At 37.6% G+C, this 21,166-nt stretch overlaps 1 protein-coding gene and 1 long non-coding RNA gene across 13 annotated transcripts in view; one reads left to right on the top strand and one right to left on the bottom strand.

The window, feature by feature from the left end:
* The window catches only part of ABCA4 (ATP binding cassette subfamily A member 4), a 108,169-nt gene that overhangs the window by 61,536 nt on the left and 25,467 nt on the right, over window positions 1-21,166 (top strand). For all 12 annotated transcript variants that reach the window (XR_005556294.1, XR_005556293.1, XR_005556297.1 and 9 more), the window contains 11 exons: window positions 1,904-2,035; window positions 3,355-3,494; window positions 3,936-4,073; window positions 6,583-6,773; window positions 9,356-9,449; window positions 10,976-11,181; window positions 11,697-11,745; window positions 12,844-13,055; window positions 14,293-14,417; window positions 15,946-16,044; window positions 18,573-18,762. Coding sequence is in view for 7 of the 12 variants with exons in the window: in XM_039339756.1 (XP_039195690.1) it covers window positions 1,904-2,035; window positions 3,355-3,494; window positions 3,936-4,073; window positions 6,583-6,773; window positions 9,356-9,449; window positions 10,976-11,181; window positions 11,697-11,745; window positions 12,844-13,055; window positions 14,293-14,417; window positions 15,946-16,044; window positions 18,573-18,762 (1,576 nt within the window). In the remaining 5 variants the exon portion in view is untranslated. The remainder of the gene's footprint in view (window positions 1-1,903; window positions 2,036-3,354; window positions 3,495-3,935; window positions 4,074-6,582; window positions 6,774-9,355; window positions 9,450-10,975; window positions 11,182-11,696; window positions 11,746-12,843; window positions 13,056-14,292; window positions 14,418-15,945; window positions 16,045-18,572; window positions 18,763-21,166) is intronic.
* Window positions 8,878-21,160, bottom strand: LOC120306470. The gene is made up of 4 exons (XR_005556298.1): window positions 19,815-21,160; window positions 16,341-16,410; window positions 10,320-10,405; window positions 8,878-9,410 (listed from the first exon to the last, which is right to left on the bottom strand). It is a non-coding gene; the product is annotated as an uncharacterized LOC120306470 (long non-coding RNA).

The raw sequence follows: 21,166 nt of genomic DNA, 5'->3' as shown, positions 1-21,166 counted from the left end.
TACAGATAGTACCTTTGTTCCTAGGAATAAGTTGATCCTGTTCTCCTGTCTCAAACATTGTGAATTATGAAGTCAGTTTATCCACTTCAGCTACAATCTGAAAGAAGAGGGGGAAAAAGATTATTCTAAAATAGGCAAGGTCCTGGGTGAAGGAAATGCCTCATAAATATAAAAAAGAAGAAACAAAAGCAGATGTCTCTCTGGAAGAGCAACATCTTCCTGGGGTCAAGTCTTGTGCTCGAAGAAATGTATTTTGTCTGGAAAAGCTGAAAAAGCAATGAAATCACAATGTTGATATGGCCTTTGGGCCTATGAGAGTTCCAGGTGCATTGTTTCTCAGGAGTCTGGACAAACATTTTTTTGGCTTTAATTTCCCAATGCCGTTAGGTTTCTTCCTGAGGAAGTTTGGTGTACTGTGGCCAAGTCAACATTACAAAAACTGTGGACATTGCAGTACAACTATATCTGTCAGTTTTCATAGGATCATAGAAATGAAAATAGGTCATCTAGTCTCTATGCTTGCTATTACACTAGAGGAAAATCTGCCTGTGCAATGTCCCTAATAAGTAGCATCTGTCTTTGCTAATAGTCTGCCATAGTGGTGGCGAACCTATGGCACGGGTGCCAGAGGCGGCACTCAGAGTCCTCTCTGTGGGCACGCGTGCCGTTGCCCCAGTCCTAGGCCTTCAGCTAGGTTTTATAAAACCTTTTCGCTTTAGGCTTCCGCCGCCATGTGAAAAAAAAAGGTTCAATCAGTCAATTTCAACTTCTCGCGGGGAAAAAAGATCTTGCAAAGTTGGAATTGATTGATTGAACTTTTTAGTCCCACCCAATTTGCCATTACCACCGCAGCCACACCCAGCCAATAGGCCACACCCACCCAGCACTCGACGATGCATAAGTGGGTTTTGGGTTGCAGTTTGGGCACTCGGTCTCTTAAAGGTTTGCCATCACTGGTCTACCATCTTCCAAGATAGTCTGTACCATTCTGAAATTGCTCATTTCTTCCCAATGTTCTATCAAAATCCTGCCTTGTCATTTGAACCTGTTCCTTAGATCAAAATCTTTTATGCAACGTTGAATAAATCTTCCCCATCGTTGGTATGACAACCCTTCAAAAAATTGAGGATGACAAAGTAACTTTAAACATTCTTCTGGGATTCCAAAATAAGACTTGTAGTTGAAGACTTTGTTTTTGAATCTGGGCTAAGCATCTACACAGCTAAGTAGTCCTAGTCCCATGGAGAATTTAAGGTTGGAAAGCACTTAAAAGAAATGAAAATGCTTAAAGAAGTGAAAAACATCATAAAAATGAGATGTTTAACCAGGTCTGTATTTGCTTGCCAATTCTTCCAATTAATGCCAGGCCATTCCCTCTTTTTCAAGCCCAAGTCAGACTAATTCCCTAGTTCAACACAGGGACAATATTTTTTTAAAATACAAGGTGAAAAGAGAATATGTATTTTTATTTAAAAAACAAAAATCTCATTAGAAGTCCTTTAGTATTAACAGGTCTTTTTGCACATCCCATCTTGAACTTATTATATGGATATCATCTTCACCCAGTAGGACGATGGCTTTGAAGATGGCCTTGCTTTCCAGGAGGGAGGGAGAGGGAGACGGGGGGGGGGGAGAGAGAGATGAAAAGTTTAATTAAAAACATACTAATTCATCCACTTTTGTATTGTGTTCACTTGAATGTCTCCAAAGATCTCAGGGAACCAGTTAGTGCCATCTGTGGTCTCCAATTAATCTGAAATTAATGGTAATAATAGCTGTAATTTAATTGTTATTTGCAATTATTATATTATTATCATGTTTACTAATTATGAATCCAATATTCTTTATTCCAAGTATCTGGTTTCTTTTAGTGGTCTTTTTTTTTTTTTTTTTTTTTGGCTAGGTCTATGATTACAGGTCTATTCCCACCTACAGCTGGAACAATATTGATTGATGGAATGGATGTCCAAACACACATCGATTCCATCCAGCAGAGTTTAGGCATGTGCCCCCAAAACAACATCTTGTTCAATCAGTAAGTGCTAATAGAAATGTGTTTCAAAGTTCTCTAAGAAGCCTTGGTTTTGTCTGTAAAATGCTATAAGGTGCTATGATATAAGGGGTGGGTCAATAGATAGCACACACAGGATAATGATATGTGTTCTGCCCTTTTTATATATTTGTGAGACATTAGTTTACATACAAAAGGTAAGGCTTGGACTGTGACACCATGCTACTGTGTTGCAGATTTTGATCCTCTCACCCTCCCCCAGATGGATGCCCCTCAAGTTACTGTTTTTAAGAAATGATGCATCTTCGTTTTTACTGCTTGCTTAGTTTACTGCTTGCTTAGAATAGAATAGAATAGAATAGAATAGAATAGAATAGAATAGAATAGAATAGAATAGAATAGAATAGAATAGAATAGAATTCTTTATTGGCCAAATGTGATTGGACACACAAGGAATTTGTCTCCGGTGCATAAGCTCTCAGTGTACATATAAAGAGCAAGTACTAGGCCATAGATCACAAATCATAGTTACAATTATTAATCATGTTACAAACAACAATTGATAAATCACAAGAAACCAATGGGAGAAGATAGTAGGAAAGATGAGAGGATGGAAAAAATGAGAAATTAGATAGTGCTGTGGGAATGATGTGTTCAGCAGATTGATGGCACGGGGGAAAAAAACTATCTTTGTGTCTAGTTGTTTTGGCATGTAATGCTCTATAGCGGTGTCGTGAGGGAAGAAGTTGAAACAGTTTATGTCCAGGATGTGAGGGATCTGTAGATATTTTCTCAGCCCTCTTTCCGGTTCGTGCAGTATGTAGAACCTCAATGGAAGGCAGGCTGGTTGCGATTGTTTTTTTCTGCAGTCCTAACCATCCATTGACGTCTGTACCCGTCCTGTTTGGTTGCTGTGCCAAACCAGTTTTTACTTGTGTTAAATAAAACTGTTGTTAGCAAAATGTCACTTCAGTACTGGCACTCGCTATCATCTAATTCTAGTCTCCAGTCTAGACCGATCAAGACAGATGCTTTTCAGCCTATGAAAGGACTCTCCATAGCTGCAAAAGAGCTTTCCTATACTCTCAGATACCATGTCTAATGGATTATGTTTTCTCCTCTTTCATAATGAATGAAGCTCCTCCCTTCCTCTCCTCTCTCTCTCTCTCTCTCATGTAATTAAAGCGCTTGGAGAGATTTCTACCAATACTGCAGGCCTATTTCTTTTGCCCCTGAAAAACCAGGGTTTGTACATTTTTGAAGAAATATGAAAAGCAACAAATGCAATATTCTTTGTTTCCTTTGGTCAATTAAAACTACCATGTTTTTTTCTTCTTCTTTAGCCTTACTGTTGCAGAACACATTCAGTTCTATGCCCGGTTGAAAGGAAGAAGCAAAGCAGAGGCAAAACTGGAAATGGAAAAGATCCTGGAAGACATTGGCCTACCACAGAAAAGGAACGAAGAGGCTCAAAACCTGTCAGGTGTAGAAGTTGGAGAACCATAATTTGTCCAAACGGCTACAATAATCTGTTCTTGCTCTGTATTAAGACTGTATTTCTATCTTTATTTTTGCAAGACTTTCTGAGTATTTTATAAGAAAAATGTTGAATACACATATTAAATAAGAAATAAATTTCAGAGCAATGCTTTGTTTGTCCGATGGTAAAACCTAAACAAGAATCATATGGCATCTTGAACTATAGCATACTTTCTCCGGTTTAAATTTTTATGCATATTAACCCATGTTATCAACGGCTAAATGACCATCTTTGAGTGTCTACTAGACTTTGTAAAATTGACTTAAATATTTGATGTGAATTCTCTTGTATGCTACCTAAAAGCAAACTGTCCTCTATTAAAGTAGCCCTTTCTTGGATAAAAATGCATGTTTTAAGATTTTTTTCCCCATTTCCTTTATTTAGGTGGCATGCAACGGAAACTATCTATTGCCATTGCTTTTGTGGGTGAAGCAAAAGTAATAGTTCTAGATGAGCCTACATCTGGAGTGGATCCATACTCCAGACACTCTATTTGGGATCTCCTTCTGAAATACCGCTCAGGTAATTTTATTTTTAAAAAAGTAGCTCTGGCTTTAAAGCAACTTTATATAGCACTATATAAATCATGAGTTATTTTATAACAGTTCGGGTGTGTATGTTTCCTCTGGGTTGAGTGTATGTTGTATATTTCACAGCAGCTGCACAAAAAGCCTTTCTTTCTTTCTTTCTTTCTTTCTTTCTTTCTTTCTTTCTTTCTTTCTTTCTTTCTTTCTTTCTTTCGTGACAAGATGACACACATTCTCCGCCAAAGGGGGAAGGTAGGAAATAACACCTGTCTCTAACGTGCAACTTTACATATTTTTTCTTGCTTTATTGGTTGACAAGCCTTTGTAGTCTAAAACCTAAGGCTGTTATGACATAACTAAAAGTAGTGAGCATATCCAACACACTTTCTCCTCCTATTTTCTCCACAACAGCAACCTGAGGTGGGTTGGGCTGAGGGACATCAAACTGACTCTCTCTTATTGTCTATGTACCCATAATTATATTTTTCTTCTGAAAATAGGATTCCCATTAAAATGAAAAAGTAGCAATCATAAAGTTCATGGACTTTATGGTGTTAGGTCAATGCCCCTTCATCTTTCCAAATGCATTGGAAAGCCATTAGCTTGTTTATTGTGACTAAAAATGACAAGATGACACACATTCTCCACCAAAGTGGGAAGGTGGAAAATAACACCTGTCTCTATCATGCAACTTTACATATTTTGTCTTGCTTTATTGTTTGACAAGCCTTTGTAGTCTAAAACTTAAGGCTGTTAAGATATAACTAATTATATATGGGCAGTGTTTTGACAGATACACTTGACCCTTTCCTCATTATTAACTGGGTACTCAGCCATGGGGGAAACTATTATTTGGATAAATAAAATTAATGGATGGTCATATTTCATTTAATAAAAGCAATGCTGGATTATTATGTAAAAGCAATAGACATGTTGATCTGAAAAATGCCAGAAAAATATTAATTTCATTTGTTTCATTATGTCAAATACAATAGCTTGTAACTATTATAAAACTTTAATTATAAAACTATTATAAACTTCAGTTAATTTAATGAAGTTACTTTCCCTGTGAATTTTTGTGGTTTTATAGCAATTGTCCTTTTTTTCCTGAACTGGGCATTTATTGCTTAGTTAATAATACTATCTATATTACGCATGTTTATTCACGAGTTAAGGGTACCTTTTGAGTAAGGTTTTCTGAAGTGTTATGTTTCAAGAAACGAGGTGAAAAAAAGCTGGGAGATAATGTTTATAATATTGATTTCTTTATTTTAGTTAATTGACTTATTAGTTAATAATTTAATTGCAGAACATGAAATGAATACAGGTAGTCCTCGACTTACAACTGTTCATTTAATGACCGTTCAAAGTTACAACATCACTGAAAAAGTGACTTATGACCATTTTTCACACTTACGGTTATCGCAGTATTCCCATGGTCACATGATCAAAATTCTGACACTTGACAACTGACACGCAAAGTCAATGGAGAAGTCAGATTCACTTAACAACTATGTTACTAACTGAACCGCAGTGATTCATTTAACAACTCTGGCAAGAAATGGGGCAAAATTCATTTAATAATGTCTCACTTAGCAACAGAAATTTTGGTCATAAGTCAAGAACTACCTGTACAGCATATATGTATGATTGACTTTATATATATATATATATATATATATATATATATATATATATATATATATGTATGAAGTGGGGCTTTCCCTTGTTTTTTCTTCTTACATTTAATAAAAATTAAATCGGAATTTTTTTAAGTATGAGCAAATCAAGTTAGGAACTAGCAAAATCTGAAGTTCAAACCACAATGAAGACCTTGCTTTGCTTATCCAGAGAAATAGCTCAAACTTGAAAGCCTCTATTAGAAATCCGTCATATGATTTTTGTCATATGATGTACAGTGGCTGTTTAGATCTTCGTATGATTGTAATACTTCTGCCTTTTTTAGTTTATAAATGATAAGTATTTTAAGTTCCCATAGACCTCTGCAAGCCAGAAACCTTTCCAGATTCAGCTGGAATGTTCAAATTCTTCCAGTAAACTTTTTCTGCTGTGTTTCAGGACAAAATAATGTCGTTTCTCTTGATCTCTGTACAATCAAAATATTATAGGGTGTTTAAGCCATGGGAAAGCAATCCTAGGCAAAAATGGTTGTAAAACTGGGTGCAGTCATGTGATCACTTACTACTATAATTCCAGGCTCAATTACAGTCCTAAGTCAATTGTTCTCAACATTTTGTGCCTTGTGGCACAAAAAGATTGCCCACTTCTAATGTAGATATTTGAAAAAAATGGGGAGATGTAAACATTGCGTGTCCTTCTCTCTGCCTCATCCTCATCCTGACAGGTTATCCATGTTTGAAATAGCATGACATGGCCAGGATAAAGGGTTCCTGTGTGCACATCTGTACACTCCTCTGCATCAATCCCAGGTACAAATTTTGAATGCCCGAAGGATGCTTGACAGATCTGTTGCTTCCTCTCAGGCAGAACCATCATACTGTCTACCCATCACATGGACGAGGCCGATATCCTTGGAGATCGCATTGCCATCGTTTCCCGAGGAAAGTTGCACTGCTCAGGATCGCCTGTTTTCTTAAAGAACTCCTTTGGATCAGGCTTTTATCTCACCTTGGTTCGCAAGATGAAAAATGTTGAAAATGGTCAAAAGAATGAAGTAAGTGGTTAGCACCGTTTTTGCGCAAATAGTCTGCAAACAGCAAAAGAATGATAGTGCCACAGAATATGTATTTATTCATATCTCACTGTTATTGTTTTTATAAACAATTCAAGTCATTGATGGAGGAATCTTGGTTGATAGTGGTTGGTGGGGGAGAGATAGTTAAAGAGTTACATTGAAGCTGTGGAGCTTAGGAAGGAATACACTTAAGTTGAAAGAGAAAGGGAGAGAAACAAAATAAGTAGATAAGTCACATAAAAGTAGGGTAGAGTGGGTAACAGAACTGGTAGATTGAAAGGACAAAGAATTAATTGCCTGTATAACTGCAGTATAATTAAAAACTAAATATGTTTGGATAACTGCTGTACCTTGTGTCTGGGTTTATATTTGACGATGGGTCAAAAACTTGAATCACTCCAAAATTGTGCTGCAGATGTTCTAACTGGGACTAGCTAATCAGATGGTGCAACTATATTTCCACGCCCAGTTCAAAGTTCAAGAGGTCCCACCCATAGAAATGAGGTGGATGGCTACTGAGAAAGGAGGCTTTTTGAGTTGTGGGATTCCACCTAAGAAGCTCCATCCAGGAAGGCATGGTTGGTACCCATATTATCATTATTCCCGCTCCAAAGGCATTCCTCCCAGGCACTTCTATAGTTTCATATTCAATTTCATTTTGTTTGCCTTATGATAAGTACCTACTGTAGTTTTTGATATGGCGCAATAGTGCCCCCTAAGCATCGGGGAAGTTGAATTAACAGAAAACTTACAAAAACGTTGCTTCCCATTAATAGAGTGGCTTAACTAGTGGAATCTAGATGGGACCATTATCATTCCATCAGGAGTCACTAGGAAGGTGGTTTATAGACATTAGCAAATCCTGATTTGCTAGGTAGGCTCGTGAGTTCAGAGCAGAGTATTTTATGAGCAAAATGGCAACTTGTTCCCCCCAAAAGGATGGCTTTTAATTATCCTCCATATTCTCTAAACTGAGGGGGGGGGGGGAAGAGGAATTGGAAATGGAGGGTAAACCTCTTGTGAACAGCCTGGATGTGTTGAAACCAAGTATCTTATTCAAGGATATGATAAATATCTAGTTCAGTTAGGTTAGCCTGATTGTATTTGATTGTTTTGAATTCTCATTGTGTGTCAGTAATCTTCCCTTGCTTTTCCTTGCATTCTCTTTCCCCTAATCAACCACTTTTAATCTAAAGATTTGACTTTGTTGGTGTCATCAGGGAAATTGACATTTTAAAAAACATCAACATATAGATATAGCATGGTTCTATATCTAGGCCTTATGTTTCCTGACTGGACAACATTTGTGCGTTCTGTATTTCTAAATTTTGGCAAAGGGATATAAAATATCCTTTCTTCTATTTTCTTAAAGCTGATCTCAAGGGAGAAGCCGCTAGTGGTACTAGTCCTGTACTGTTCGCCTCTCAGCTACCAAACCCACCAAGGGTGTCCAATCTTGGCAATTTTAAGATTTGTGGACTTCAATTCCCAGAACTGGGCTGGGGAATTGCTAAGGTTGGGCACCCCTGCATTAAGACTATATATTATAAAAGGCTTAGTCCTAAACATCTCACCCAATAACACCTAATCTAAACTAAAAGCAGCTGAGAAGGAGCTATTCATCTCCTGTATCATGACGGATAGTCTGATAGGCAGAAGTAGAGCCTTGTCAGTGACCACACACCAATAATGAAACATTCCAAAAGGGGCAGCTCCACTTTTTTTTTTTTTTTGAGGTAATAATTGAAGAGATGTGTTGTTCACCAGGAATTTGTAGGATAACAGTTTAAGATCAAAGTACCTTTTAAATTACCTAGTGTGTAAGTTTTTAATTCCTTTTTTGGAAAGGTTTAGTTTTTGTCGTTATTGTTTTGAAGAATAGTTTATTCCTTTATGAAGGTTATATATTCCTTTTTGGAACTTTAAATAAAATGCCCCATTGCCAATATGTAGCAATTGCCTAGAAGTCAACTATAGGTAGTCTTCGAACTTACGACCTTAAGTGGGGTCAGAATTTCTGCCACTAAGCAAGGCAGTGGTTCGGTGAGCCATGCCTGATTTTACAATCTTTTTTTTTGCCATGTCTGTTAAGTGAATCATTGCAGTTGTTAAGTGAATCGTGCAGTCGTTAAGTGAATCTGGATTTTTCCATTGATTTAGTTTGTTGGAAGTGGAATGCTGCAACTGTTGTAAATATATGTGGTTGCCAAACGCCTGAGTCTGGATCACCCAATTACGGGGATGCTGCAGCAGTTGTAAATGTGAGAAATCAGTTGTAAATCCCTTTTTTTCAATGCTGTTGTAATTTCGAAAAGTCACTAAATGAAAGGTTCTAAGACGAGGACTATCGGTAATAAATATATATTTATTAAAACTGTTCATATTATAACTGAGGTGCTATTCTAGATCTGCAACCTCATGGGTCCTGAGCTGAGTCTTAGCTCACACAGATATATTTTCCCTAAGATTAAGGAAAAAGCTGGAAATGTTCACACCGTGTAATTATATGTATTCCGTAATATGAACATACTGAAAAGGCGGATAATATTGTCTTCTTTCAGACCTCCTGTAGCCTAGGATCCAAATGTTCCTGTTCCTGCTCCAGCTGCTATGCATCTGTGGACAAAGAGGGTAGTGTTGAAGAGGAGCTGGAGGGTAAGAACAGGGTTTATGTCACATGTTCATTGCACAACGTTACAACATGGAACTGGCTTACTCACTTTCACAAACAATGGGTCTATCGGCGTTTATTAGGCATAATAAGTAAATAGAGTTTCAGAGGACAAGATGTTTAGAAAAACCATCGGGGAGTGGCTGTGATAAAACTCTCCTTGGAGGCCTCTGGCATAAAAGGCTATTTGTGTTCAGCAGGATGCTTGTGTTTCTATTATACACACATTATGTCATTTTGGACTACTTTTTGTAATCCCAACATTACTCACAATTCCAACTTTTGAGCAAATGACTCTTGATCAAGGATTTCTATAGTTATTAGAATGTGTACAACTGAAATCAACACATTTATCTTCTGCTTTAGTTGTTATTAAATGAGAATGATGATGATTTCTCCTCTGCCTTTTTCTTCAATTCGCCTTTTATTTTATTTTTTTTCAAATAGCATTTGTGAATACAAAGCATGTGTAAACTTTCATATAGATACATTTACCAAGGAGTTGCGATTTGAATGGAAAATCCGCAGCTCTCACTGCTTTATGGCTTTAAGTTAATATGGCACTTGCGGAAATTATAAACCGTCATTCTTGACTCTATTTGAGAGAGCCAGTTTGATCTAGTGGTTAAGGCATCAGGCTAGAAAGCAGGAGATTCTGAGTTCTAGTCTTGCCTTAGCCATGAAAGCCAGCTGGATGGCTCTCAAACACTCTGTCAGCCTTGCTCACCTCACAGAGTTGTTGTGGGGAAAAGAGGAGGAAAATGTGTTGGATATATTCGCTACTTTGAGTGATTTGTAAATAAAATAAAGGCAGGATATTAAATAAATACACAAACAAACAAGCAGATAAATACCTGATAGTGTGATCCTTGAAATATCATTGACTGAGCCCCAAGGGTCATGGTGAATAGAATGAAAGTGGCTATTCTCTCTCATCTCCCTGTAGAAAAGAATATATACTGTATAGCTCAGAACTGTGGAGACCTTGGTGCTCTTTGAGCTTGGTTGTTTGCTTTCAGACATTTCATTACCCAACTAGATAACATCATCCATGTGAGTGAGTATGGGGTCTGCTCCTTCTTTATACAGTATGCAGAAACTTGCCCTACCAGTTCTGAGGGGTGGAGGAGTTGCAATCCAGCAAGAAAAAATACCCTAATCAAGGAACTACCAGAACTGGCAGGGCAAGCTACTATAAATAAACAGATAGACCCAGTGGTGGGATTCAGTCAGTTTGCACCAGTTTGGCAGAACCGGTAGCTAATTTTTTGTTGCCCAGGCCCAGAATGAACTTCCGGAAGTGGCATCCACACAGAGAACTGGTTGTTCACATATTTGAATCCTACCACTGGGTAGACCCCACACTCACACTAACAAAGTTACTTGGATAACAAAACATCTGCCAAGCAAGCAATCAAGTTCAGAAGATCACCAAGTTCTCTCACCTCCTTTTATAGATCTAATAATATACAGCTGATCTATAAATAATTCCCTTTATTTCCTCAACTAGGTAATGTGAATGAACTGAATGAAATTATCCACCATCATGTTCCAGAGGCACAGTTAATTGAAAGAATTGGTCAGGGACTTGTCTATCTTCTACCAAATAAGAATTTTAAAGAACGAGCCTATTCCAGTCTTTTCAGAGAATTAGAGGAAACCCTGGCTGACGTGGGACTCAGCAGTTTTGGGATCTCAGATACACCGCTTGAAGAGGTTGGTAATCTTCAGATATTCAAACAGTTTTACCTTGGTCCAGTCCTTGCTATCCTATTTTGGATGAATGCCAGTTGTTTGTGTTTTTGGAGAGGTAGAAATCATTTATATAGGGCAGTTATTTTTTCTGCATTGTAGTAACAAATATTGCTATAGTAATAATAATTATTAAATTAGAACTATTTGGTGGGAAGACAGGAGTTGTAATTTAACACATCTGAAGACACCAAACTAAAGATATCAGGTTAAAGGAATAAAGGGGATAAAGATGGGATAGTTAGTATGATCATATGCTAACTTTATACTTTATACTATAGTTAGTATATTTCTTCCTATTACCCTGTTTTTTTTAGAATATTTTGTACTCTTTTTGAGTTTTTTAAACATTGATTAAAAATAAAACGAGAAGAGCAAGATTTTTTCACTTATGTTGCATGGGGGGAGGGGAATATGTCTAAAGATGCCAGCGCTTACTTTGCTTCCACACAGCATCTTCTCATGCATCTGTCTTTCAGGTTTTTTTGAAGGTTACAGCTGAGGCTGACCTTGGAATACCCAATACAGGTATATATTCCATGATCAAGTCTCTGAAAGCCAAAGTTGTTGTGAAAAGTCTCCCATATTTTAATACTACAAATTTAGCTGCTAATTCCGGTATATCTCTTACTACCTATAACATTCAGTACAGTAGTGGTCACTCAAATCATGTACTTCCTGTCTCCACCTCATGCTTTCCACTGTCTCTTCCATAATTTAGGAAACATTCCTATATCAAGAAAAGAGGATATGTTTCTGAAAATACCCAATATATATATATTCCTTGACTTATGACAACTGGGATCTTTTTTGCCACACTTGTTACACGAATCATTGCAGTTGTTAAGGTGTACCAAGTGGTCATTAAATGAATCTAGCTTTCCCCATTAACTTTGCCAACTGAGAAGGTCGCAAATGTGATCACATGATCCTGGAATGCTGCAACTATCGTTAATGCATGCTGGTTGCCAAATGCCCAAATTTTGACTGTGGGGGATGCTGCAATGGTTGTAAGTGTGAGGACCAGGTATTAGTCATTTTTTTTCAGTGTGGTTGTAATCTCAGTCACTAAATAAATGGTTTAGAGCAGTGGTTCTCAACCTTTTTAATGCCGCGACCCCCAACCGGTCATAAGTTGAGGACTACTCAACCGGTCGTAAGTCGAGGACTACTCAACTGGTGCAGCACCATTTGCAGAATGGGACTTTTGGCGGGCTCAGCAGAGCAGAGACAGCCTGGACAATTCTTATTGGCTTTTGAAAGCCAATAGAATTAGACACTATTCAAGAGAGTCTATTCTATTGGCTTTCGAAAGCCAATAGAATAAAAGGGAGTAGCACAGCTAAGGAAAAGGGGAAAAAAATGGCGGACTGTGTTGTTTGGCGACCCCCGTGAAACAGTCGTTCGACCCCAAATGGGGTCCTGACCCACAGGTTGAGAACCACTGGTTTAGAGTAAACTGTAAAGACAGTTCACAGACTGATGTTCAGACTTTAGAAATCTATTGTTATAATGTCTAAACTTCAGTCTTGAAGGAATAAAGGGATCTCTGACTTGTGGGACTAAAATATTTTTCATTGTGCCCTAAACAAAATCGGCATGGGCATTCTGATTTGTAAAATCCAGGAGCTGCACAGGAGAATACTTCTGCTGGGGCCAAAGAAGGAATCTCCCAAAGAGCTTCAACAAACAGTTGTGCTCCTCTGGATGGAGATAAGGATAATGGAAAAGGATCTTGGCAAAATAAAGGTGGCCAGCTTATACTTCAGCAGATTAAAGCTCTTCTCGTCAAACGTTTCCATCATACCACCCGTAGTATCAAAGACTTCTTGGCTCAGGTACATGCTTACTATTTTTTTTTCCAAATGAAGAAGTCTGTTATAGTTCTATGTCCAGAGTCTACATCAGAAGTGTCAACTGCCAGCCTGCCAGCCGGTTTCATCATACCGAATCTGCGCCCACCCCATTGCCGGCAATGCAAAAAGAATTGCGATATGTCGCGACACGTCATGTGACGTGGCGAGTTTGACACCCGTGGTCTATATTATAGAATCAACTATCCCTGTTCGGTATTTTAAGTATTCAGTGATTAAAATGTTGGGCTGGGATCAAAAAGATCCAGATTCAGGTCTCCCTCAAACATGGAGCTCACAAGGATCTTTTGGACCCTTTGTACTCTCTCTGAAACTAATCTATTTTGCAAGGTTATTGTTGTGAAAATAAAATGAAACAAAATCCTCATATACCCTGCTTTGAATGCCTAGGAGAAAAGCTAGACATAAATATAATAAATGAATAAAAATGTCCTAGACTTAGAGTGAGAATTTATACCATACATACGTAGCTTAGAACACTCTTTTGGCTAGTTACTTATATCCTGGAGAGTTTGGCAATAGTTTGCACGTATTCTTCATATAGTGGTTCCAGATCCAGGAAAGTCTATCCAAAAGCTTAGAAAGCCACTGGTCAGCAATACTAAACTAGATTAATCAATGCAGCTTCCTAGGCTTTTTTAGCCTTATCTTATATAACCGAGAAGCCATTAGTAAGAACACCTTATTTATGTGTTCTTCCATAACTATGGGAGGATTTAAAAAAAAAAACCAGAAATGTAGAAATGGAGATTTACTGGGTAACCACATGTTTGATGCTTGGGGTGAATTACAATCAGGATTAGATAGATTTCCAGCACAAAAGTATCCACTCTGGATCTTTTGTGTCTTATATCTGATGTAGACATTAATGGTTAGAATCTTCTTGTGTCTTATATCTGACGTAGACATTAATGGTTAGAATACAGTATTGCAGTGGTTAGAATGCAGTATTGCAGGCTAATTCTGCCGACTGCCACCAGTTCGATTCTCACCGGCTCAGGGTTGACTCAGCCTTCAATCCTTTTGAGGTCTGTAAAATGAGGAGCCAGATTGTTTGGGGGCAATATGCTGACTCTGTAAACCACTTAGAGAAGGGTGTAAAGCACTGTGAAGCGGTATATAAATCTAAGTGTTGTTGCTATTGCTATTAATAGAATACTGTCTGAAAGCAGGTATCTGACATATTCCATATTGCTGGCAGATTGTTCTACCTGCTAGCTTTGTGTTGCTGGCTCTGATACTTACAGTCATCATCCCTCCATTTGGTGAATATCCCAGTCTAACCCTCCACCCTTGGATCTATGGACATCAGTTTACTTTCTTCAGGTCAGAGGATTCCTTAGTATGTTTATTTTTGAAGTAATTTTGTCTCTGATGTTTCCTACATTCTGGCTAGCACAGATGCTAGCTAATCCAGTCCTTTCTGTAAGATATTCCTTTTCAGATTTCTGTTTTAAACCAGTCTATACCTATTGCTGACTTTGCTTAGCTCTTGAACATATTTCTCTAAGTAGCTAAACTGTGAGATACAGAAATTATGTAGATAAGGTATGGCTAAATAAATGGGAATAATTGTCATTTATGGCCATACCATATTCATAATCGTAAACATATTATACTTTTATTGATTATTGCTCTTCCTTCTTGTTTTTCTGTAAATATTTTTATTTTAACTGCACTGTAAGCTGCTGAGAGCCAGTTCTGATTATTGCAATACATTAGCATAACAGTTTAACCTGATGCAACATAATACAGTTCTGTAAATGGAGGAGAAAATATATATTATTATTCAAGTTGAGTTTAATTCCTCGTGATTTCATGGGCAAGTTCATGTAATTTTCTGAGCAACTCTTCTTTGCTCTTGTTTTTTTTCTACATTATTTTTTACTTTAACAGTAGTCTTACATATATAGATCTGTGGGGGTTTTCAGTGTATCCCTATCCATATTCTAACCTGATCTGCCCCTGACTGACATTCAAGATCAGATATTAGCTAGACTGTATCATTCAGCTGAAGATCACATATATGAGCAACATTTCCCTATTTGCATCATAGCCAAATATCAACTATGATTCTCTTTCCATTTGTTCATTTCTCAGTTTTCAGAGGCTGAGTTTCAGGAGGTTGCCCCCACTCCATCCTCAGACTTTTGCTTCCCAGGATTTTTTTTTTAAAATCTCTTAATATATGGAGAAAGGAGCTGTCTTTTTTAAAAATGTACAAAGAAACACTAAGTAATTAGAGTTTTGATGGATTACAATCTATCCCTGACCCATGAATTATATGAATATTTAGTTTTCCAGAAAGAAGGCTGACTCATACCTAGATAATTTTTTTTTCACTTTGCTGAGATATGATGTTGCGTTGACCTAAGTCTAGTACCAGGAACACTGTGGACGGATTCGTTTGCAGTACTGATGGGCGCAACATGGGGCCAGATAATTCTGGAGAAGGGCTTCCATGTAGTTACTAAAAGTCCATGCAAATTTGACAGCATATAAAAAACAATAACATTAGAATGAATTGGGGGGGGGAATGTTGGATGAGCAGGCTGTTCAGTCACAAGTACCCTACTATCTTACCTTTTATATAAAACTATTTCCCATTTGTTAACCAGGACTATGCGTGCACGTCTTTGCTTATCATGTCTTTGAGAAATTAAAACTTTGTGGCAAACAACAATGTAAATTTAAAAACAAAAAAATTTGTAATCTTTATGAAACGTACAGGACTCTTCTAAAATTGGGTAGTTAATTAGTAATATCTGCAGCGATTCTGATGGTTTTCATTTGCAGTTGTATTCTTCTGTAGTTAATCTCTTTTTATAACCTAAATCTCACCCAATCTCATTAGCAATGAACGGCCTGGCAGTGAACAAATGGTTTCTCTTAGTGATGCCTTTTTAAAGAAACCAGGATTTGGAAATCGTTGCTTGAAGAAAGAACCCCTTCAGTAAGTTGTCTCTCTCTCTCTCTCTCTCTCTCTCTCTCTCTCTCTCTCTCTCTCTCTCTCTCTCTCACACACACACACACACACACACTGTTTTTAACAAGATAAAGTCCCTTCATCCCACAACATTAAGCAAGAGCCTATGAACAATAGATGGTTTTAAATTACATCCAACGGAATGAAAGAGATTTTGGTTAATCACAACCAGATTAAGTCCCACTGATCTCTATCACTGACTAAATGTGGAACTTATCTTGTACGCTATATTCTTATCCTCCGATGATTACTGATTGCCTTACCTATAGCGTTACTGCCTCCCTGGATTTCTTTTCCAATGTGTGCTGCAAGACTCCTAATAGAAGAACTGCACTGAGGAAGAAATAGGGTGGTGAGATTAAATCACTTGGTTATAGATATTTTATAACAGAATAAAGATGACATAGCTTTTATTTTAATTGATCAGTCTGTCGAGATTGCTTACAATCACGAAATAACATTAAGAAAATCTGGCTAGATTCATATGAGTTACTTCTACCACATCTATTAGAAATAAAACTATTTGGTTTTAAGTAGATTTATAATTAAATGTATACAAAATTTCATCTAAATAAACTGATGTTCATGTTGGTTGTAAATTCTACAGACTGAATGCTAACATATCTGGAAGGCACTATCTTGGGAATAGTTTGTTTAAGTGTTTGTTTTTTACTTCTCTTTCCATCTGTTCATTTTCTCCTTGCATTGTCTTCTAAGAGATGGGAGTTTTGTGCTGCATCTAACCTAAGGAATTTCAGCCCACACACATTAAAAATAGTGCAAGCTGTCTTACTTTTTGATGTCCTCCCTGGAACAAATACTACCCCCAAAGGAGCAAACAGTTCATTTTAGTTATTTTGTTTTGGCAATCAGCCATAATACATAGGAATAAACAGGAGGGTGATAACCCCAGAAAGATTTGCCTTCTGAACATTGAGTAAAAGTATGATTTGAAGAAAATACAAAGTTGATAGTGGCATCAAAGGATAAAACAAAATATGAAGTGAAGAAGAGCTGGGTGTTAATGTACTGTGTTTCCCTGAAAATAAGACCCAACCGGAAAATAAGCCCTAGCATGATTTTTTTTAGGATGATTTATTATAAGCCCCCCCAAAAAACCCCAATTAAGATCGCTGGCCAGATGGATGCATTTTAGTACCATATTTCCCTGAAAATATGACCTAACCAGAAAATAAGCCCTAATGCTTCTTTTGGAGCAAAAATGAATATAAGACCCAGTCTTATTTTCAGGGAAACACAGGTAGTGGAAACCTAAAATGTGAATACCAACCAACATAGCTTCAGAGTTGACACAATAGATGTACAGTTGTACAACTACTGGGCTTACAGCTTGTGCTAAGCACAAAACAAACTATTCTATGGGATAGAAGGATGTGTAAAACCAGGTATTATCATTTGTGTATTTTTTAAAAAAAGATAGGTGTTGCCTAGATATATTAAAACAAACAGTTTTACTAGTAATTTATTTATTATTTATTTATTCGTAAAATTTGTATGCTGCCCAATCCCTAGGGACTCAGGGCGGCATACAAAATTAAAACAACAAGTATAACAATTAAAAATGAATACATTCACACAGCATGTCCCAATCGAATCCCGCCCCCCCCCAGGGACATCAACCCCAGGCCTGCCGGAACAGGAGAGTTTTAATAGCTTTCTTGAAGGCCGGCAAGGTGGGAGTAGTTCGAATCTCGGGGGGGGAGTTGATTCCACCATGTCAGAGCCACCACAGAAAAGGCCCTTCCCTGAGGGCCCACCAGCCGACATTGTCTGGCCGACGGGACCTGAAGGAGGCCCAATCTGTGGGACCTCACCAGTATCTGGGAACTATGCGGCAGTATGGATTCTATGGAATCCATTACTCTAGTCTGGGGAGATGGTGAAAGAGGAAGACACTGTTTCCCTGACTATTTATGTTGCTATTTAATAAAGAAGTTAAATAAGTCTGAAGATTCTAGGAAGCAGCTACCTGAGTTATCTCTTTAAATATGGAAAGTCACCTGATAACTTGGAGTTGCCCAACCTAAGTTCCTAGAGGTTTTCAGACAGAGTATGGTTATGAATCAGAGATGGATGGATTGAATCTGCATTGAGCAGATTGAGATTCCTTCAAACTCTATGATTGTATGTAGTCTTTGAAAAACTTGAATGCATTCCCTAGAGAACTCCAAAAGTTTGTAACTTTTAATGCAACAGAAAAGGAAGGTAATGATATTAATTGTATTTAACTATAAATGTAAATAAAATGTAATTTAATTTTAATTATTAGACATGAAATGAATTATTTTTATAAGGTTTCTCTATGGAAAAAATCCACAGGATTGTGATGAAGAGAACCGAATGTCATTCATTTCTGTTTGAAGAATATTTAGGAGGCATTCCCTTGGATTTTTGAGAAGTATAAATACAATAATTTTGCAGGAATCATGTGTGATCACTTTGATGTTTACACTGAGTTTTGTATCCCTGCATAGTAACTACCCTTGCATTGCTACATCGATGGCCTGGAGGACACCGCCTGTCCCTTACCATGTGTCTGCTCTTTTTCGGATTAATACATGGAGTCCTGACAACCCCTCACCTGCATGTGAATGCAGCACTAGGAAGAAACTCACCATGCTACCAGAGTGTCCACTGGGAGCGGGTGGTCTTCCTCCACCACAGGTACTGTTTGAGTATCAACTACTAATACGAAGCACTGTGACTTTTGCTGAATTAGATTAACAGTGGGAGGGAAGATCGGGATAACATATTCACCAGGTAGATATATTGACATGGAAGAATAGCAATTTTTTTAAAAATGTATTTGCAAAAAATATAGTGTTAAATGTATTCATTTCTTCACCCTAATCATCCTAATAACCAGAAGTTTGTTTTGTTTGTATTCCATCATTCTTTCAGTAGTTTAGAGTGGCATATGCTGCTTTCTTTCATCTTTATTTTTTTTCTCAACAATCCACCATACTGTAATCAGAGGAGTCTTCAGGATGTGATGTTGTCCTTAAAATTGTGCCATTGTGCTGTCAATTCAGCTTCTTTTCCATGTCTATGCAACATCCCAATATGTGGTTCAAAGAATCTCAGCAACACTCATTTGACATTACCTCTTTTTGATCCCCTCCCCCTTTATGGTGCCTCTGATTGAGCTGAGATAGACTTTCTGGCCCAAAGTTTCTCACCACTGGGTGAGTTTTTCCAATTAATGGTTATGACTGAATGATTAATGGCAAACTTGAATCTGGATCTCCCTACTTCTGATTCAGCACCTTAATTACTATAAGTTTTGCTTTCCTTTCTTTTGGTCTTTGACCATAAATCAATAAAGCAAAAGGTCCTCTGGGCTGATTATAATTTACTGAAATAGTTTTAGAAACCTTTAAAACAAATTTTTTTTGGGGGGTGCATTTTTTAAGGAAAAATAGAACATTAAGTTAGGGGCTACTCAACTGCAAAATCTGGATGACCTCTAGATGGCAGCACAGAAGTAGAGAAGACCTGATAATATCAATTCTACTACTCTGATTGCATCTAAAGTAGTATACCGTGTTTTCCTGAAAGTAAGGCCTACCCTGAAAATAAGCCCTAGCTTGATTTTGGGAGGTGGGCCTAATATAAGCCCTATCCCCAAAATAAGCCCTAGTTTTGGGGCGAGGTACACACCTAAAAATCAAGCTAGGGCGAGGATGCGAGGGTGGGGCTGCCCCGCACCCACTTACCTTGCAGCCAGGCCTCTCCTTTCTGGCTCACTTTTTCTGCAACATCTTCTGCAGCCAGGCCTGCATTTCTCAGTCACAGGCCTTTCCGGAAGGCCACTGCAGCCGAGAACCGAGCTATGGATTCAATCCATAGCTCAGTTCTGCAAGACCTCTGGAAAGGCCTGACTGCAAAATGCAGGCCAGAATGCAGCTGCAGAATGAAGCTGCTCCTTCAGCAGCAGAAGAAGTGGACCTGCTGGCCGAGGCTGTCAGTGTCAGAGGTGAGTAAGACATCCCCCGAAAATAAGACCTGGTGCCTCTTTTGGAGCCCTCCCCCAAAAAAGACCCACTTACTTTCAGGGAAACACAGTAGTACATTATGATAATATAAAATTTAGAATACTCTCCAAAGCTCTAGTTCAGAAGTGACAAAGAACATTTTAGGAATGTAAGTATCATGGGATTTTCCTAGCCTGGGAACTAAAGCTTACCAAAGCCCTGTTACTCATTCCATCCAGAATGAGCACAGGTTGGAAAAGACTGCGAAGAGATGATAAACTGCAATAACAGGGCATCAGTAATGGGAATTTTGATCATAAGTTCTTTTTAACGGTATACAGAGATTTTGTTTAGCCTTGTCAATACAAAATAATAATACATAATCACATAAATTGTTCCTTCTAAAAAGCAGGGATATATTAGGAAACTATTTCTAAACTGCTTTGCCAAAAGTTAGTGGATGGATTATAAAATTGCTATTACTTCAAAGAAAAATAATCCCATGTATTTGTTACAGGAAGGCAACACTGCCTCTCAGTGGTTAAATTCACATTCTTCATAGATTTTACTTGCTAACTACAAAAGAATTGTATATTTACTCAGTTATCACAATCTCAGAAAATGTATTCATTTAAAATTACAGGAAATATGAAGACTGTTCTGGCACTTAAAAAACTAAGCAATTATTAAGTAAGTTTTTGTAACCCACAGTCTGTTGCATTAAACTGATTAGACTTTAAAAAGTGCTACAAGACTGTTGTACTTGTTCACTAAAATTACAAATGTATATGTGTGTTTAGATTGTTATAACTGTCTTACAGTAAAAGTCAGGATTTAAATGTCACTTGCCAACATTTTTCGTTCCCTGCTTACAAATCTTTTGAAGCATTCAGCAAATCCAATGTGGCTTATAGTTATTTTATGTGGCTTGAAATCAAAATATACAAATAAAATCCCAAAGGCAGCTTTCAGGTTCCAGTAAAATAACATTCCTTTCAATTTAAAACTTTCCTATGAGGTCTTTTCTTGCCTCTGAATCTTTGACATACTAAATTATAACCACTAAGAATTTAATGAGTATTTTCTTCATCTTA

Source organism: Crotalus tigris, unplaced genomic scaffold (assembly GCF_016545835.1).
Source record: "Crotalus tigris isolate CLP2741 ecotype Arizona unplaced genomic scaffold, ASM1654583v1 scf7180000017739.2905288, whole genome shotgun sequence".
In the NCBI taxonomy this organism is placed as follows: Eukaryota; Metazoa; Chordata; class Lepidosauria; order Squamata; family Viperidae; genus Crotalus; species Crotalus tigris.
This window is presented reverse-complemented; position numbering and strand designations above follow the sequence as displayed.